The 15,243-nt window shown below is 56.0% G+C and overlaps 1 protein-coding gene across 6 annotated transcripts in view; it reads left to right on the top strand.

Moving 5' to 3' along the window:
- ATP2B3 (ATPase plasma membrane Ca2+ transporting 3) overlaps nucleotides 1-13,002 on the top strand; it is a 62,530-nt gene extending 49,528 nt beyond the window's left edge. For 2 of the 6 annotated variants that reach the window (XM_064482779.1, XM_064482778.1), the window contains 2 exons: nucleotides 1,758-1,844; nucleotides 12,012-13,002. In XM_064482779.1, the coding sequence (XP_064338849.1) occupies nucleotides 1,758-1,844; nucleotides 12,012-12,338 (414 nt within the window). In that variant the 3' untranslated portion in view covers nucleotides 12,339-13,002. Of the gene's footprint in view, nucleotides 1-1,757; nucleotides 1,912-12,011 lie in introns of all 6 variants that reach the window. The other 4 variants (XM_064482783.1, XM_064482782.1, XM_064482781.1 and 1 more) reach the window with 2 other exon arrangements.
- The last annotated feature ends 2,241 nt before the right edge of the window (nucleotides 13,003-15,243 follow it).

The following is a 15,243-nucleotide window of genomic DNA, read 5'->3' as shown; positions in this document are numbered from 1 at the left end:
CTCAAAACTCGGAACGTGGAGAAGCTTCAGCCATGTTCCCAGCCCAGTGTGTGGGCTTTCAGGGTGGGCTGGGCGACAATTCTGCAGTATTTAGACTGTCCAATCGTGCCACCACACGGAGAGGCCAAAGCAGAGGCAAGAAAGGCATCTTGCCCTTCCCTCATCACCTTTGCCCCAGAAAGAGTCCCCTCTTGAGACAGACCTGTCTCCAGAGCCTTAGAAACACCTCAGTCCGGAGGGGAGACCCCCCCCATCACGGCTTGCAGGGGTCACCTTGCTGCGGTGCGCTGGGCGCTCGGCACTGTGCCAGTCCCCTGTGGGCACTCAGTACACCTGACTCACGGGCCTCAGTCCCGGCACGAGGGTCCCCTGCTCTTGAGCGGGATGTGCTGGGCAGAAGAGGGAGCTCAGCGGCCGAGCCTGTGACAATAAGTCTGTCTCACAGCACGTCTGGGGGTGTCAATGACGGACATCCTCATTTTGGTTGGGGTGGGGGGAGTCTGAGCACTCGAGCTGCCTCCTTCCAAGAGCCTGGGCCCGTGGCAGACACACCCCTGAACCTGGCAGCTGCCATGTAGCTACCTGGGGGCCTGGGGGTGGGGGCCCTGGCGCAGAGCCCTGAGCAGACCGGCAGTGTGGTACATGCTTGCCCTGCTGATCACATTCTCTGCGAGGGCTGTAGTGCCACAGCAAACTACAAGGCACTTTCCAGACGTCAGAGCCACCTTCTAAGGCCAAAACTCCCCTCCCTCCACCACCGGGGGGCATTCCCAAAGAAGCAGCCAATAGTGCACCACACTGGGCTGGCCTCCCAGAATCTAGGAACATGCTCTGCAGATAGGGAGACATTCACTGGGGCCACCTAGACACAGTTCCGCGGAACCCCAGGCCTGGGTCTGATCCGCCCCCAGGCCCCTGTGCCAGTCAAAGGCAGGTTTAGGAAGTCCAGAGACACTGCGTCTCCCATCAAGTTCACCCATGTGGCTCTCATTTCCCCAAGACCCACCTCCCTTTGGACTCTTAGGAAGGTTGAAGGGTGGGGGCCAAAGCAAAAGCCATCTCCGCTCTCCCTCCTGCCCTGCCTGGGGCTCTGTGGGAAGGCGAGCTAAGACAAACCAGTGCTTTGGGGAACCCCCTTCCCGCTCTTAAAATCCATTCTTCCACTGAGACTTCCCACAAAGTCACCCTCAGTCACTTGGATGAGCTGCAGGAGGGGAGTGGTGGCCCCGCTTAGAGCGCTGGAAACAGGACAGGCCCAGGGAAGGGCCCCTGTCCCCACCACCAAGGAGCCTTGTTTCTAATGGGAGCGTGTCACATCCCTCAGGTGTGTTGGGGTGGAAAAAAAAAGATTGAGAACTACTGACCTAGGATAACAGAGTATTGCCAGACACAGGTATTTATGGACCAGTGGCTTGCAGTGAGCATATCGTGAATGCAAATGGCTCATTTTAAAATGCTTGCAGTGTGCCCGATCGATCGTTCCCCGCCCCCCGCGCGCCCCGTCTTCTGAGCGCCTGTCTTTGGCTCAGCAGACCCTCTCTTGGTGGATGACATAGAGGCCGGCCTCGGCCTGGGCCAAGGCCCCGTCAGAAGCATCGTCAGCTCCCAGGGAGCAAGGCGGCCTAGAGGAGGCTTTGCTGTCACGATATGTGTCCGCTCTGTGCCCAGTGTGGCCCCTGTCCTCGCCCAGCCCCACCCCCGTGCGGTAGCCGGGACAGCAGTGCAAGCCAAACTTTATCTCATTTTCTCTCCCACAGATGGAGGTAGTGAGTACCTTCAAGAGAAGCGGTTCATTTCAGGGTGCCGTGCGCCGGCGGTCTTCGGTCCTCAGCCAGCTCCATGACGTAACCAATCTTTCTACCCCTACTCACGTAATTCTCTCTGCTGCCAATCCCACCAGTGCCGCTGGGAGTGAGTCTTGAGTCCCCTTTTCTCTCATAAATGGCATCTCGGGGGGAGAAAAAAGCCTCCCAACTCTTCCTTCTCTTTTTTCCAGTCTTGCATCCTCTGCTCACCGTGGCTTTTCCGTTCTTTCTTTATTGCCCTGTCCAGTCCTTCCCGCCCAGACGGTGTGTCTCTCCAAAGCCATATTCTCTTATGAAATGTATTGAATCCATGGTACGGCTGGACCATCTGTTTTTTTTTTTTTTCTTTGTTTGGTTGGGGGAGCTTTTTGTTGTTTTTTTGTTTGGTTTGGTTTTGGTTTAGTACTCCTTCTGTCATTGGTATTCTTTTCTTGAACGTGTCTGCATCTGCTGATGGTTCTTCATGAACTTGGGCCGCTTCTGGTGGTGTCTGCTGTCAGGGTGGGGCCTTGGTCCGTGTTCTGTGGGGCAGCACAAGGGACGCACGCAGGCTCAGGGCCACCCTCCAGGACTGGAAGGAAAGGCCGGCGTCTTTTCAGCATCATTCACAGCAGAAGAACGCAGCCCACCTCCTTGGGACTTAAGGGGCAGCTTCCAGAACTCTCCTTGAGGTGGTTTCCAAAGGCAGTAGATGTGCTGTGGGCTGCAGGAGGTTGCTGACATGTGTCCCCAGGTGTGCTCGGTGGTGGCCAGCTGCTCCTGCTCAGATGCTATGTCCCCTGTCAGCCATTGTCCTGAGCCACCAGGAGTCAGAGGTGTCCTGAGGAGCCCTCCTCACGCCCCAAGCCTGCACTCTGCTGCATTCCCATTTGTTCCCAAAGCATCTTCGCTCTTTCCAAGCAGGCTTCGGGATTGGAAAGTTTTAACCTGGTCTGGTCCATACTCTCTCCTCCTCCTTCCTTTGAGAAGCTGGGCAAAAGTGATTCCTTTCTATACGCTCCACTGAAAAATTCTCGCCATGTTGATCACAGTTTAAAGAGAACCCAGGGGTGTCCTTTATGAAAGTATAAACTTCCATATTTGCTCACATCTTTTTACAAAGACAAAAGGAAAGCCACGAGACTGTTGAACCAACTGCCCCATGGTCCCCACAACCAGAGACAACGCAAGCAACCGTGTGGGTACCCTGCTCGCTCTGGGGCCACCTGCTTCTTGTAACAAACTCGAGATCTCAAAAGCCAAACAGTAAACCTTCAAGTGTGAGCCCAGAGCCCCTGCCTGGATGGTTCAATGCTACATCTTTCCTTTCCTTCCAGTGGGACCCGGCAACTCTCAGCTCCGTGAACATGTCACTCCCTGACAAACGGGAGTTGTTAACTACGCTTTTTCCCCCCGCCAGATTCTGGGATTTTCTTTTTGCTTGATTTCCCTTCTCTTTTCCTTTTTTTCTTTTGCCTTGTATTTTCTTTATTTGTTTTTTCTTTCCTTCTTCTTCTTTTTTTTTTTTTTTTTTTTTTAGGAACTGGTGACAGGTCCCCAGTGGGAGGCATTCCTCCTCTTGTTTGAGCTGTCGTTTCAGGCCCCTCTGCCCTTTAAGGAGGGGATGTGGGCTGCACTGGTCCCCGTTGGGGCCACCCTGTCCCCTTTGGAAACAGCGTGCACATGAACACACACCCGAGCGCGCAGTCCCGGTACCACAGGCCACACCCACCCCCAGCTCGGCACTCACTGAGCCACCAGCCCGGCCATAGATACAGGCTGACAGCCACCCCAGTCCACCCAGAGAAGTCTGTACGAGGCTCGGCCACAGTCGGTTGAGGACAGAGATGGTCCTTGGCCTCCCTGACGGGCCTCAGCCCGGGCCCGGCTGGGCCACAGCACACTCCTTCCTGGGAACAGAGGGACAAGAGGGGGCATGCGCTGACCTCTCCTGTCCCTCCCTCCCCTTTGACTTCCTCCATGTGTTCCTTTGCCATCTCTCTCTGTGCTTCCTCTCTGTCTGCCTGTCCATCTGCCTTCTCCACACTCCTGCTGAGGTCACACTCTCTTGACTCCCTGGAGGTCCCTCTGTCTCTTCTCTCTCCCTCGGCTTCCAGCACCTTCCCTCCTTCTGTGGAGATCAGCAGTTCTGGGTAAGAGCCATGGGAGAAATGCCACCCCTTCCATCAGTCACAAGCCACTCCCAGGGGACCTGACTCACTCCTGGCTGTCCCTTCTCACCACGTGCCGCCCGGGAGAGGAGCAGGCAGCAGAGCAACCAGTCATTGCTGAGCATCTTCTGTCTGAGAAGAGCGCTGCTGTGCCAGAGTGGGGTTCCCAATGTCCTGACTCACAGTAGGTGGCCGAGAAGGCTGATCCTGGGTGAGCCACAACACCTAAGAGAGGACCCCCGCTATGGAGGAAGATGCTGGATGGAAGACCAGGTGACACCGGTGGGGCAGACCTGCTTCCAGAAGCTGCCGACCAAAACTGCTTCTTGCCAGCAGCACTGTGAGGCAGGTTGCTTTGGAACTCTGAGCCAGCCCCCAGTTGGAGCTTTGAAGACCCCAAGAAACCACCAAGCCCAGAACCCTCATTGTACGAATCGGGGGAAGGCCTGGCAGAGTGCAGGCTAGCCCCAGGTCCTCACTCTCTCTTGGAACTTACCAGAAGGAATGCAGGGAGCAGGCCACAGCAGAGCTTCCAGGCCAACTGAGAGGCAGGTGCCGTGGTCATGGGGCACAAGGTTTCCTAAGGAAAACCCAGCTCTTACAGGAAGGCTTCTGTCCTCCCTGCCCGACACCCGGCCAGGCCGCACTTCATCCTGCAGTGCAGCCAGTCTCCAGCCCCACGTCACTTCTACTGAGAACCTCAGGCTCTCTAGGTGGGAGGCCCAGTTGGGGATGTGGACAAGGAGCCTGAAGGCCAGAGTGATAGGTGACATTGCTCACACAACACAGGCCCTGGCACATGACACCAGTGCAAGAAGTGGCCAGGGAATGTCCCCAGAGCCAGAGAGGGAGGAGAGCCCCTCCAAGGGGTGATGGGGAGATGCAATGATCCTGGAGGCTCAGCGCACCCACATTCACACCCACCCACGCTTTCTAGTCAACCTCTGACCCTCCCCCAGGCTTCCCACACCCGCATGTGCACACAAGTCTTTGCTGCTTCTGGATTTGGGAGTCCCAATGTGGTCCCTGCTCCCCCAATTGCACACAGTGACCTCCGGCTCCAGGATGGCCTTGACTACCTCCTCCCCGCTCACTCAGCCATTTCTCCTCCTGCCTGGCTTGCCAGCCACCCCTATCACAGCCATTTCATCCTTGGCCCGCCACCTCATTTCATGGGACCTCAGTCATGAACGACCTGGCGGCCACCCATCTGAGTGTCCTAGGATGGAGCGGTCTTTACCGAGCACTTTCAGTCTTTTGGAAATGAAGGGGGCATGGACTCCTACCTCTCTTGGCATGTCAGTCACCCCCATTCCTGCCCCAATCACGCCCTCGCACAGTGATGCTCCAAGAAGCTCAGCATCTCCCTGGCTAGGTGTCAGGACCCCCAGGATGGAGCCGGAGAGGGCTTTGCTCTCTTCACTCAGGTTTACTAATGAGCAGCGAGCCCAGGGCGCCAGACGGCTGACCCCTGGTGTGAGGGAGGACACACAGACACACCCCAGCCCCTCCCCATCCACAGTTCCAAAGCCTGTCCCCCAGCAGCCCGGCCCTCCTACAGTAATGCTGGGCCTCTGCTCAGACACGTGTGATCGTGGGGATAGGTGCTGAGCTTGGTCAGACGTGGCCAGTAGGTCTTCACAGGGCTGTTGAGTTCTGACGGACCGCGCCAGAAATAGATCACGACAGTCACTTTATTGTAATTGGCTTTTGCAACATGAAAACCTTTCTTCCAACTTGGCAAAGTCCAGCCAGGTGAACCCCCAGGACTTAGGTGGACACACCTTTCCCAGGCCTGGGGAGACAGCCTCCTCACACACTCAGGAGCGACCACTCCCGGAATCAAGCCAGCCCCATGGAGGAAGGAGCCCTGTAAAGTGAAAGCTGTCTTGTTTGCTGGACTTTGCCTCTGTTTCAGGAAATTCACTGACTTTGAGCCAAGTCCACTCACTTGGGTTTCTGGGAAGTGTACTGGCGTTTTTTTCTGTGCTCTTTGACAGTGTGCACATGGTCTCCATACTAGGAACGGTCTCAGCCCTGCCTGAGACTTCCTGCACCCCTGGCCCTAGTGCAGGGAAGGGCCTCCCAGGCCATTCCCAGAGCACACGCCAGCTCACAGCCTAAGGCAAACCCTGGAAGCCCTGCTCTGGAGCCCTCCCCAGTAGGCACTTCCAGGCCGATTCCCAGGACTGGGAGCCAGGGCCTAGGCAGCTCAGGAGACTTATTTGAGGCCCCACAGCTGGACATGGCCGGGATGAGAGGCAAGGCTGAGCCCCTGAAAAGCCTGGGGCTCTCCATGCCTGGGTCAGCTCAGTGCGACATCCTATGGACACCAGCCACCAAGTCAGGGCTGTTCCAGTCCTGGGCACACATGCGTGCCCACAGAATGGGAGGTGATCTTCACAAAACTCACCAGCCACTAGCATTTTCAGCTTGTCAACCTACACAAAGCCATGTCTTTAGCTTGACTTGGGATTCACTCCCTCAGTGAAAGGGCCAACTCTGGAGTTGGCATTTCCACATTTCCTAACTCCGTGGTGAGGAAATGGACCCTGCCCCTTGCTGCCCTTTTGATCGTGGGCACGTCGGCCCACACATCTTTGTGTGGCTTTCAAGTCATGACTCGCCCCTCCACACCTACAGGGAGGGCTTGAGGCGTGGGGACCCCAAAGTTCATGGAGTCTCCATGGCGCTCCATGGTGGCTGTGTTGGGAATTTGTGCTAAACCCAAAGCCCAGGTGCCAGGGAAGCTGACAGGTCCCTTCCTGCTGCAGAAGGTTCTGGATTAGCAGTTGGGACAGAGACAGGCATGTCCGTCAAGCATGCAGGGACTTTGAGGGAGCAGTGGGGGGACAGGGAAGGAGTCGGATGGAAGAATTCTGAGTGGTGTGAGCCCCGCAGTCTGCCGGGCGCAGAGGGCAGAGGGGGTGACTGCTCCCCAGGGCACCGTTTCCCTTGTGGCCGTTGTCATTGTTGTTCAGGCGCCTTCGCTCTTCTTTTTCTCTTCTCTTCTTTCCTTCTCCTTCAGTGGGGTGGGTGTTCCCGCAGCCCTCCACTCTCCTCCTGGCTTTCCCCTCCCTTCTCCACCTCCACCATCACCTACGTTGCAAACTCAAGCTATTAAAGCTCACGACAAAAGCAGGGGACATCCACTTTCAGCCGTGACCTTCACTCCCTCTGCTCTCAGCCTAGCCATGCATCCGTGGCACGGTCACCCGGCAGAGTCTGGCTCGAGCATCCGTTCTGCTTTGGCTCCATGGGGCTGGGAGGGCCCCTGGGGCTGGAGCATCACCTGCCCTGTCCCCACCAAGGGAGCTGAGGTGAAGGCAGGCCAGGGCTCACGTGCAGGGACAGGGCTGGGCAGCGGACAACCAACAGACAAGTAAGCCTCAGAGAAGGAAAGAGAAAAATGAATGGCACTATTTTGGATGCAAGGTGTCCAGGAAAGCCTCTCGGAGGGTGGATGTGTGAGCTGAGTTCCAAATAAGAAGAAAAGGCCAGCTTCAGATGGAAGAGCAGTCTGGGCAGGGGATTGGCAGATGCGATGGCCCTGGGGGAGACTTAAGCTAGTTGTTTGGAGGTGAACCGTACTGGGGAGGAAAGGAGGCAGAAGAGGTGTAGGGGTGCTGAGGGATCTGGATGGATGGTGACTGTAAACGGCAAGAGGTGAGGGGGAACCCTGAGGCTCACTGGGGAAGAGCTTCCACAGCAGACGAAACAGCCAGTGCAAAGATCCTGAGGCAGGAATGTGCCTGGCGTACTTGAGGAAAAGGGAGAGAGTAAAGGAGAAAGAGGAAGAGCACAACCCACAGCCGGCCCTGGAGGACTTCAGGTTTTCCTCTGAGGGAGACACAGCTATTGAAGGGTTTGGACTAGTGGAAGGTATGACATGCTCTGACTGAAAAGATTGCTCAGGCTGTGAGAATAGACTGCACAGGTCAAGAGTGGCCACAGGGAGACAAAGCGTGGAGGTAAATTTGAAGAAGCAGAGCCTGGAGTCTGGAGAGAGAGTAGGGGACTCATCAGCAGACAGATGGACAGAAGGATCCAGGAAATGCATGGATGTGGATGGATAAGAGAAAAGGTCCAGACAAGCCCAGGGGCTCTTGGCCAGGAAGGAACGGGGAACGGGGAGCGACAGGAGGAGGACCCGGAGGCAGAGGTGTAGTGCACAGAGCACCGAGCGCCCAGGTGGAGAGGTCCCGGGGAAGTAGGGGCAGAAGAGAACAGAGTGAAAGGATGTGGGGGTCCTGAGTACTGACAACCCTCTCCGGGCCATCAGCAGCAGGTGGAGGGACCACAGCACCAAGAGAGGGTCTCTTTTAAGATGGGACAAATGAGTAACCTAGGCAGGGGCAAGGGAGCTGGTGGGGCGATGCACCCAGGCGGTGAAAGGGGAAGAAGGACTGCATCGCAGATGCCAGAAGGTGAGGGGCATGTCGGGCCTAGCTCGGGATGAGACGGGAAGGCACAGTGCAGCCCTCCCCCCTCCTCCGGCCCAGCCAGACCCACTCCTTGGCCTTCCCAGACACCTCGGCCATAGCCCTAGGATAGTGTCATCTTTACTGGACAGTGCTTTTTGTGTCTTTTACTTTTAAATGATCTTACAGTATCATGGACTTTGGGGGGTACCATGCAAAGAGTTCCCACAGTCAGGACCCAGAGGAATTTGATCACATGCTGAAACATTTGGAGTCCCCACGTGGTAGACAGTGGAGGGCACAGCTTGACTCAGTGGTCAGAGAGAAGGGATGGGGCCAGAGACCCAAGGGACATCAGCCACATAGGCGGCAGCTGGGGAAAGGCAGAGCTGGTTGTGGGTCCCTGGCAGACACGATACCACAGCGGAGGTGGGGAAGGTGCCTCCATGAAGAGGTATGGGCCTGGGGTCGGGGGTCTTGGTGCCTCCAAGGCTCAGCTGGAGCCCCACACTGGGATGGGAAGACTAGGCGAGAGTCAGGGTTGGAGCAGCCCAGGCTGAGGGTCCTCCTCGACCCCCTTCAATTCGAGAGTCCTGTTAGGCACTGTGGGGAGATGAAGGAGCTGAAGCTGCTGGGAAGGGTGGGCCCTGGCCGCTGACACAGGTGGAGGTGATGCAGACGGTGTTCACGGCATCAAGGTGGGCGATGGGCGGCACTGACAGCGTTGATGGCAGTGAGGTCCATTGGGGAGTTCCAGAGATGGAGAGGTAATCTGAGGACCCTGCCATAGTCCTGGGAATAGCCCCAGGACAGGATAGGAGTTCCAGGAGGCAGTCAGGGCCACGCACTGGGAAAGGACACTGGGTCCGCTTGGCCATGACTGCACTTTTGCTGGGACACACTAAACTCTGCCGTGGGGACATACTCGGCCCCAGTGTGCGAGCTCAGGCCCTCAGGGCAACCCTCTCTTAGAAGCAGTGGCCAGTTCTCACCAAACCCGTGTCCCGGGAATTGACTGTGCCCAGCAGCATGGGGTGGCCTAAAACCAATCCGAGTCATTTGTTAGGAGCCCAAGACTGGAATGCAGGGAAGTGGAACCTGGAGGGAAACTGGCTCACCGTCAACTGGAAGAGGCTCGGGATGACTTGCACCAGCGGCAGCATGTTTGAGCCCACGGCCCTGGCACCTTCCGGCTTTGGCAATAGGCAGCTAACAAGGCAGACACCACCCCTTGCCTGGTGGCTAGTGACAGACGTCAAAGTGAGACTTTGATTATACCCAGGAGGACTGTCCTGAAGGAACAGAGGCTAGGTAGGGAAGAGCTTGGAGTTCAGCTGGGGGCAGGGAGAGCGGAAAGGATGGAGCCAGGGGAACCAGATCGTGGCTGGCAAACTGACCACAAAAGATCAAGAGCAACCGTGTGCCAGGGGCTCCCCAACATTTCTGGCATCAGAAAAGGCCCAAATAATGAGGCCACAGCTGCACCGGCTACAAAAAGTGAACTGGTTTTTTTCCTTCATTAAAAAATGTCAAGTGATTCTCAGTTCCTGTGTTACCCTGAGCGCAGAAGCCAGTCTGGGGACTGAGAGCAGATAGTGGCCATCTGCCATCGGGAAGGTGTGGCTTCACCAAATTCAGAGAAAATGCTAAGTGGATTTAAGATGCGGAATTAGAAAATTCTAAATGTATGGAGCTCTTCGGCTCACTTTTTTGCACTTGACTGTGAGGGTCTCCTCGTTTAAAGTGATGTAGGAGCACTATGCTTGGCTGAGAAGTGCTGGCTCCGGGGTCCAGATGGCGGAGGGTTGAAAGAGACTCACTGTCAACAGTGCAATTCATGGGCTAAACCAGGGGCAGCCAACTTCTCCCATCAAGGGCCAGAGAATGACTGTTTCTAGTTTTGTGGGCCAAGTCTCTGTCCAAAGTACACACCTCTGTCCTTGGATCTCAAAGATAGCCGCAGACAATGCATAAAGGAATGGGCATGGCTGTGCACCCAGTCAGACTGGATTTCCAAAACCAGGTTGAGGGCCAGAGTTAGCTCGTGGGCCACAGTTGGCCAACACCTTGTCTAAACTGAGGAAACCAAACCCTAGGACCTTGGACCTGGAAATGACTTCAGAAGTCAGGTTGTGTCCACTCACTCACATCAGGACAGTCTGGCTTCCCCACTTCAGCCCAAGGCCAGCTGGCTAGTGGAAGGCAAAGGCAGAAGGCTTTGCATCGACTCTGGCTTCTGGAAGCAAGAGGGAGCCCACGCTGGGGGGCCAGGGAAGGAGCAGAGAGGAGCAGCAGCTCTGTGGCTGGTAAAGCTCATGAGATTCAAGTGCATGTGTAAGGCAAAGGGGCAGCAGCCAACAGAGACAGAGCAGGGTCCTGCGGGCCTCAGGACTTGGGGCACCTGAACTCTGCTGGGGCCGTGGGCTGCCATGGCCAGAGAGCAGGGCATTGTGAGAAGCTCTTCCTTGCAGGGAGTTATGCTGATCTGAGGTCTGCAGATACCAGGGGGGTGGCCAGGGAAGGTGTAGAAAGCCTGAGTGGAGGGACAATATGGCAGATTCTGGGGACTGAAAGAAGCTGTCTGGCTTGGAGAGTGAAGAGGAGGACCAGCGTCAGGTAGCAGTAGATTGTGAAGGGCCTCTGGTGGCAGGAGATGCAGGATGGAAGGGTCTGTGAAGGGAAATGAGGACCCAATCCAATGCACTAGCAGCAGGCAGGGGGCGGGGCTGAACAGGACAAGCTCAGTGGGAGCAGATCAAAAGTGGGACCATTGTCCATCTTGGATGCCTCTGGATGGGGGACTGGCAGGGCCTTGGGCCTGGAGCTCTGAAGAGGGGCCTGGGCTGCAGTCCCTGGTTATAGCCAAATAAGCCCCAGAGCCGTGACCAGGGCTAGGAGGTGGGGCTGGGGGTGTGGACAGAGAGGAGGAGGATCAGGGCCAGGCCAGGGTTCTGGGGACCCTGGGACAGAGGAAGGAGCAATGGAGGAAACAGAGACAGAGAAATTGGTGAGGCAGGAGGAGGGCCACACAGGGGCAAAGTCAGGGAAGCCGGGGCAAGTTTCTGGAAAGAGGGGCAGTTGGCCCCTGAGGGATCAGATAAGATGGAGACACAGGAGGGCCACTGGACTTAGCTGCAGGGAGACTGATGGCCGGGTAGGCCTGGGCATGGCCGGCACTGGCTACAGCCACGGGAGTCAGGGGGGCTGAGAAGAGGACGCCAAGAAGCCAGGGAGAGAGACCCACTCAGGAAGGGCCTGCAATGTGCCCTTAGGCTGGGGGCTTTCTCTTGCCGGAAAGTCTGAAGAAGGGAAGATAGAGAGCCCACTGGCCACACCCTCCCTTTTCCAGGTCTTCTTTCTGTGCTCCCACGTTGGAATTCAGATCTGGCTGAGAGCCCAGGAGAAGCCCCAGCAACGGCTCCCTCCAGTGCAGGGACAGGGGGTGAGACCCAAATGTGAAGCCCTGCCCACGGCCAGGCAGCGGGCCCCCGTTGTTCATGAACACTTGTCATGCAGTGACCCCCTGCCACGGATGTGGGTGGAAGCCACCAGCACCAGCCAGCCACTGACTGTCTCCTTCCTTCCTCCCTCCCTCCCTGCTCCCACCTTGGGCCACCCCTCCCCTACCCCTCCAGATCCGGGTGGTGAAAGCATTCCGTAGCTCGCTCTATGAAGGCCTGGAGAAACCGGAATCCAAGACCTCCATCCATAACTTCATGGTGACGCCCGAGTTTCTGATCAATGACTACACCCACAACATCCCCCTCATCGATGACACGGACGTGGACGAGAACGAGGAGCGCCTGCGGGCCCCCCCGCCCCCCTCCCCCAACCAGAACAACAACGCCAACGCCATAGACAGCGGCATCTACCTGACCGCGCACGCCACCAAGTCAGCTACCTCGTCAGTGTTCTCCTCCGGCCCCGGGAGCCCGCTGCACAGCGTGGAGACGTCCCTCTGAGCAGAACTGCCCTCGGCGCGCGCGCACCCACACACGCGCGCACTCGGCCGGCGGCACCAGCCTGCGAGGAGCGCCCGCCAGGCAGCTGGAGACCTTGCTCGATGGCACTTGCGAGAAGCCTATCCTTTCTAGGCTTCTTACCCAGGACGGAGGAGGAGGAGGTGGAGGGAGAGACCAGAGAGCAAGAAGAGTGGTGTCCCCCCCACTTTTTCTATCGAAGCTTTTTTTTTTTAGTGAACACTGTAATCGCACCAGATGTTCACCGTTTGGGCTGTGCAATGAGGCAGGGGCTGGTTTTGATTTATTGGGAGGAGGTTCGTGGCACCCTCTGCGGAGCCATTGGAGCACCAGATTCACACAAAAAGAGAAAAGGCGAGCAGCCCCACTCTGCAGGGCCAGGAGTATTCTCTGCCCGGACAGCCCCCCGTGGGAGCCGCCTGCAAACACAACCGCGTCGCCCAGCACCCCAGCCCCAGGACACGTGCTGCCAGTCTGCGTGTGCGTGTGTGCATAGGCACGTGTGTGTGCGTCTAGACATATACGTGCATATAGGACCAGATGCATCTTTAAAGAATAAGGAACTATTTATCGGCATGATATCTCCATTTTTCTTATCAGGTGTTTTCATTTTGAAATTTCATTATTTATTGTGGCAGGGGTTTTTTTTGGGGGGGGGGGAGCGCGACGCCGGAGCAGTTGTAATACAATCGGAACATTTGGAACATTTGCACTTTGAGACCCCTGCCTATAGAAGAAGAAAAAAAAACCTGTCGATGGAATTTTTTATTTAAAAGGAAAATACCAAAGTATTGATGAGAACGACCTCCTCCAGTAGGCGGAAGGGGGAGGTTTGCTTTCAGTTTCCTTTGGGTCCAACTCCAATTCCAAGTCCTGAATTCTGGCTGGTGGGCTTTCTCTGTCTGCACCCCAATTGCAAGAGCATAAGACCCCACCCCCAGTGGTAGCTGACATCCTGGAACAATCCAGAACCCCCGAGCAGCCCCGGGAGAGCCAGGTCTGCCAGGTGGGGACGGGGAAGTGTGCCAAGAGTCCGAAAGAAAGCAGAGGGAGAACAACCATCGAAACCTAAGAGGAGCTGACAAGACCACAGCGCAGACCCCAGTGCCCTCAGCACCTCCACCTGGATTCCCACTCCGCTTTGGCAAAAGCCCAGAAGTTCTTGCTGAGGGAGCTGCAAAGCGCCTGGGAAAGGTTTTCAGTCACCACCGACCAAAGCGCTCTCCTGATCCTGGTCTTCTCATTCAAGCTCTGACCACAAGGGAGGGCATGGATGTGTGTCTTCAGCCACCTCAGGCACCCTCCGGGAAGCAGACGCAAAAGCAAAGCTCCTGGGAGCGACAGTCCCCATCTCCATGGCCCTCCTTGCACCTGTGGCTCTACCTCTTGGGGCGGAAGGCTGAGGAGGTCAGCCGGCTGAGCACCCAGTCTGCAGGTGGGGAGAGCTGGGCCTGGGCTCCCCAGATGGCTCCCTCGGGAGCCTCTCCTTGGAGTGTGGGCACCCAGCGTGCCAAGCCTCAGTTTTCCCTGAATGCGTGATAACCAGGAAGGAAAATGCAGAAAAAGCAACGGTTCCTTTACCTTCTGAATTCACCTGCCTCACTTTTTGCAGGGAGGAGTTTGAGGTGCAACCTGTCACTTGGGCCTGGGGCTGAGCCTCTGGGGGACAGCTGGGAGCTGAGGGACCAAGGGTCAGAACAGAAGGGCAGATGTGGAGGGGCACACTCAGCAGCTGAGCAGCAGCTGGACTGGTGGCCAGGCTGGTTCACCCATCACATCCCCACTGGCGGCGGCTTGTCTCAACTCCACCTGCCTCTGTGAGCATCCGGACCACCGTCCAAAGAGCACTCTGTCCCCACTGTTAACAATAAGGCCATGTCACCCCTGAGCAGGTGTCGTCCAATCTTGGGCAAAGGAATTTCGGTGAGAAAAGCAAATCCCACTTAAAATGCCAGCTACAGGTAACTTAAAGCCATCCCTTTTTTCCAAAGGGCACATTGAGAATGTTACCCATTTGTAAATTGTTCCCTACTGTCCTTGTTTAAACAACAGCAAACAGGGCAACTCAATTTGTTGAGGGTCTGTGTGTTCGGAAACAAGAAGTAAAGCTGGAAATGTTTAAATTGAAGCAAATCAGCTACTCTCATGGACTTCTCTTCATTCTCCATTGTAGACACATTTCTAGAACAAATGGTCGACATATAGTCAAACCCTCACTGATGCTGTACAAAGTTGCCTAACGTACACGTCGACTGTTCAGTCCCCAGGCTGCCTTTCCACAGGGTGTGGGGCTCAGATTGCTGCTCTGGTTTCTGTACAGGTTTCAGGCCGAGGGTCCTGTCTCATCAGGAAGCCCCTCTCTATAAAGCATTATATTATATGGAATGGCTTGGTCAACTGTGTTTCAGTTATTAACTGAGTTTTACATTTTTATCTGCCTGTTATAAAGATGAACAAAAATATCTTAATGAGGAAGACCACAGATGCATAATAATTTAAAGTCTGTAGTTAAATTTCGTAACTTAAAGAATAGACCAAAATTTCTGTGTATTAAAAAAAAATGAAAGGCTCCTACAATCCCAGTCTGGGTAACGCGTATGATTTCTTACTGGGTAAAGTCTCGTATGGAACCCAGGAGAGGTGTTTTCCTCCCCTTTACCAAAGTGGGGTGAGCCCTGTGGGAGGCGGGGTTCCCTGAGCATGCGGCCACCTTTCTGATCCGAAGGGAAGGAGGAAAGGGCTTGCCCACCCCGCGGTCAGAGGCGCTCCTAGCAGAGGTTTGCATGGTGGTCCTCCATTGTCCTGACCCAGAAGGGCCTGGCCTGAGTCTCCAAGCTGGCATCCTCGGGGTGGGGGGCACCCAAATGCCCGAACCCTGGCACACTTG

The sequence above is a fragment of the Camelus dromedarius genome, chromosome X (genome assembly GCF_036321535.1).
Source record: "Camelus dromedarius isolate mCamDro1 chromosome X, mCamDro1.pat, whole genome shotgun sequence".
NCBI lineage: Eukaryota > Metazoa > Chordata > Mammalia > Artiodactyla > Camelidae > Camelus > Camelus dromedarius.
The sequence above is the reverse complement of the archived record's forward strand: the minus strand, read 5'-3'. Positions and strand labels throughout refer to the sequence as shown.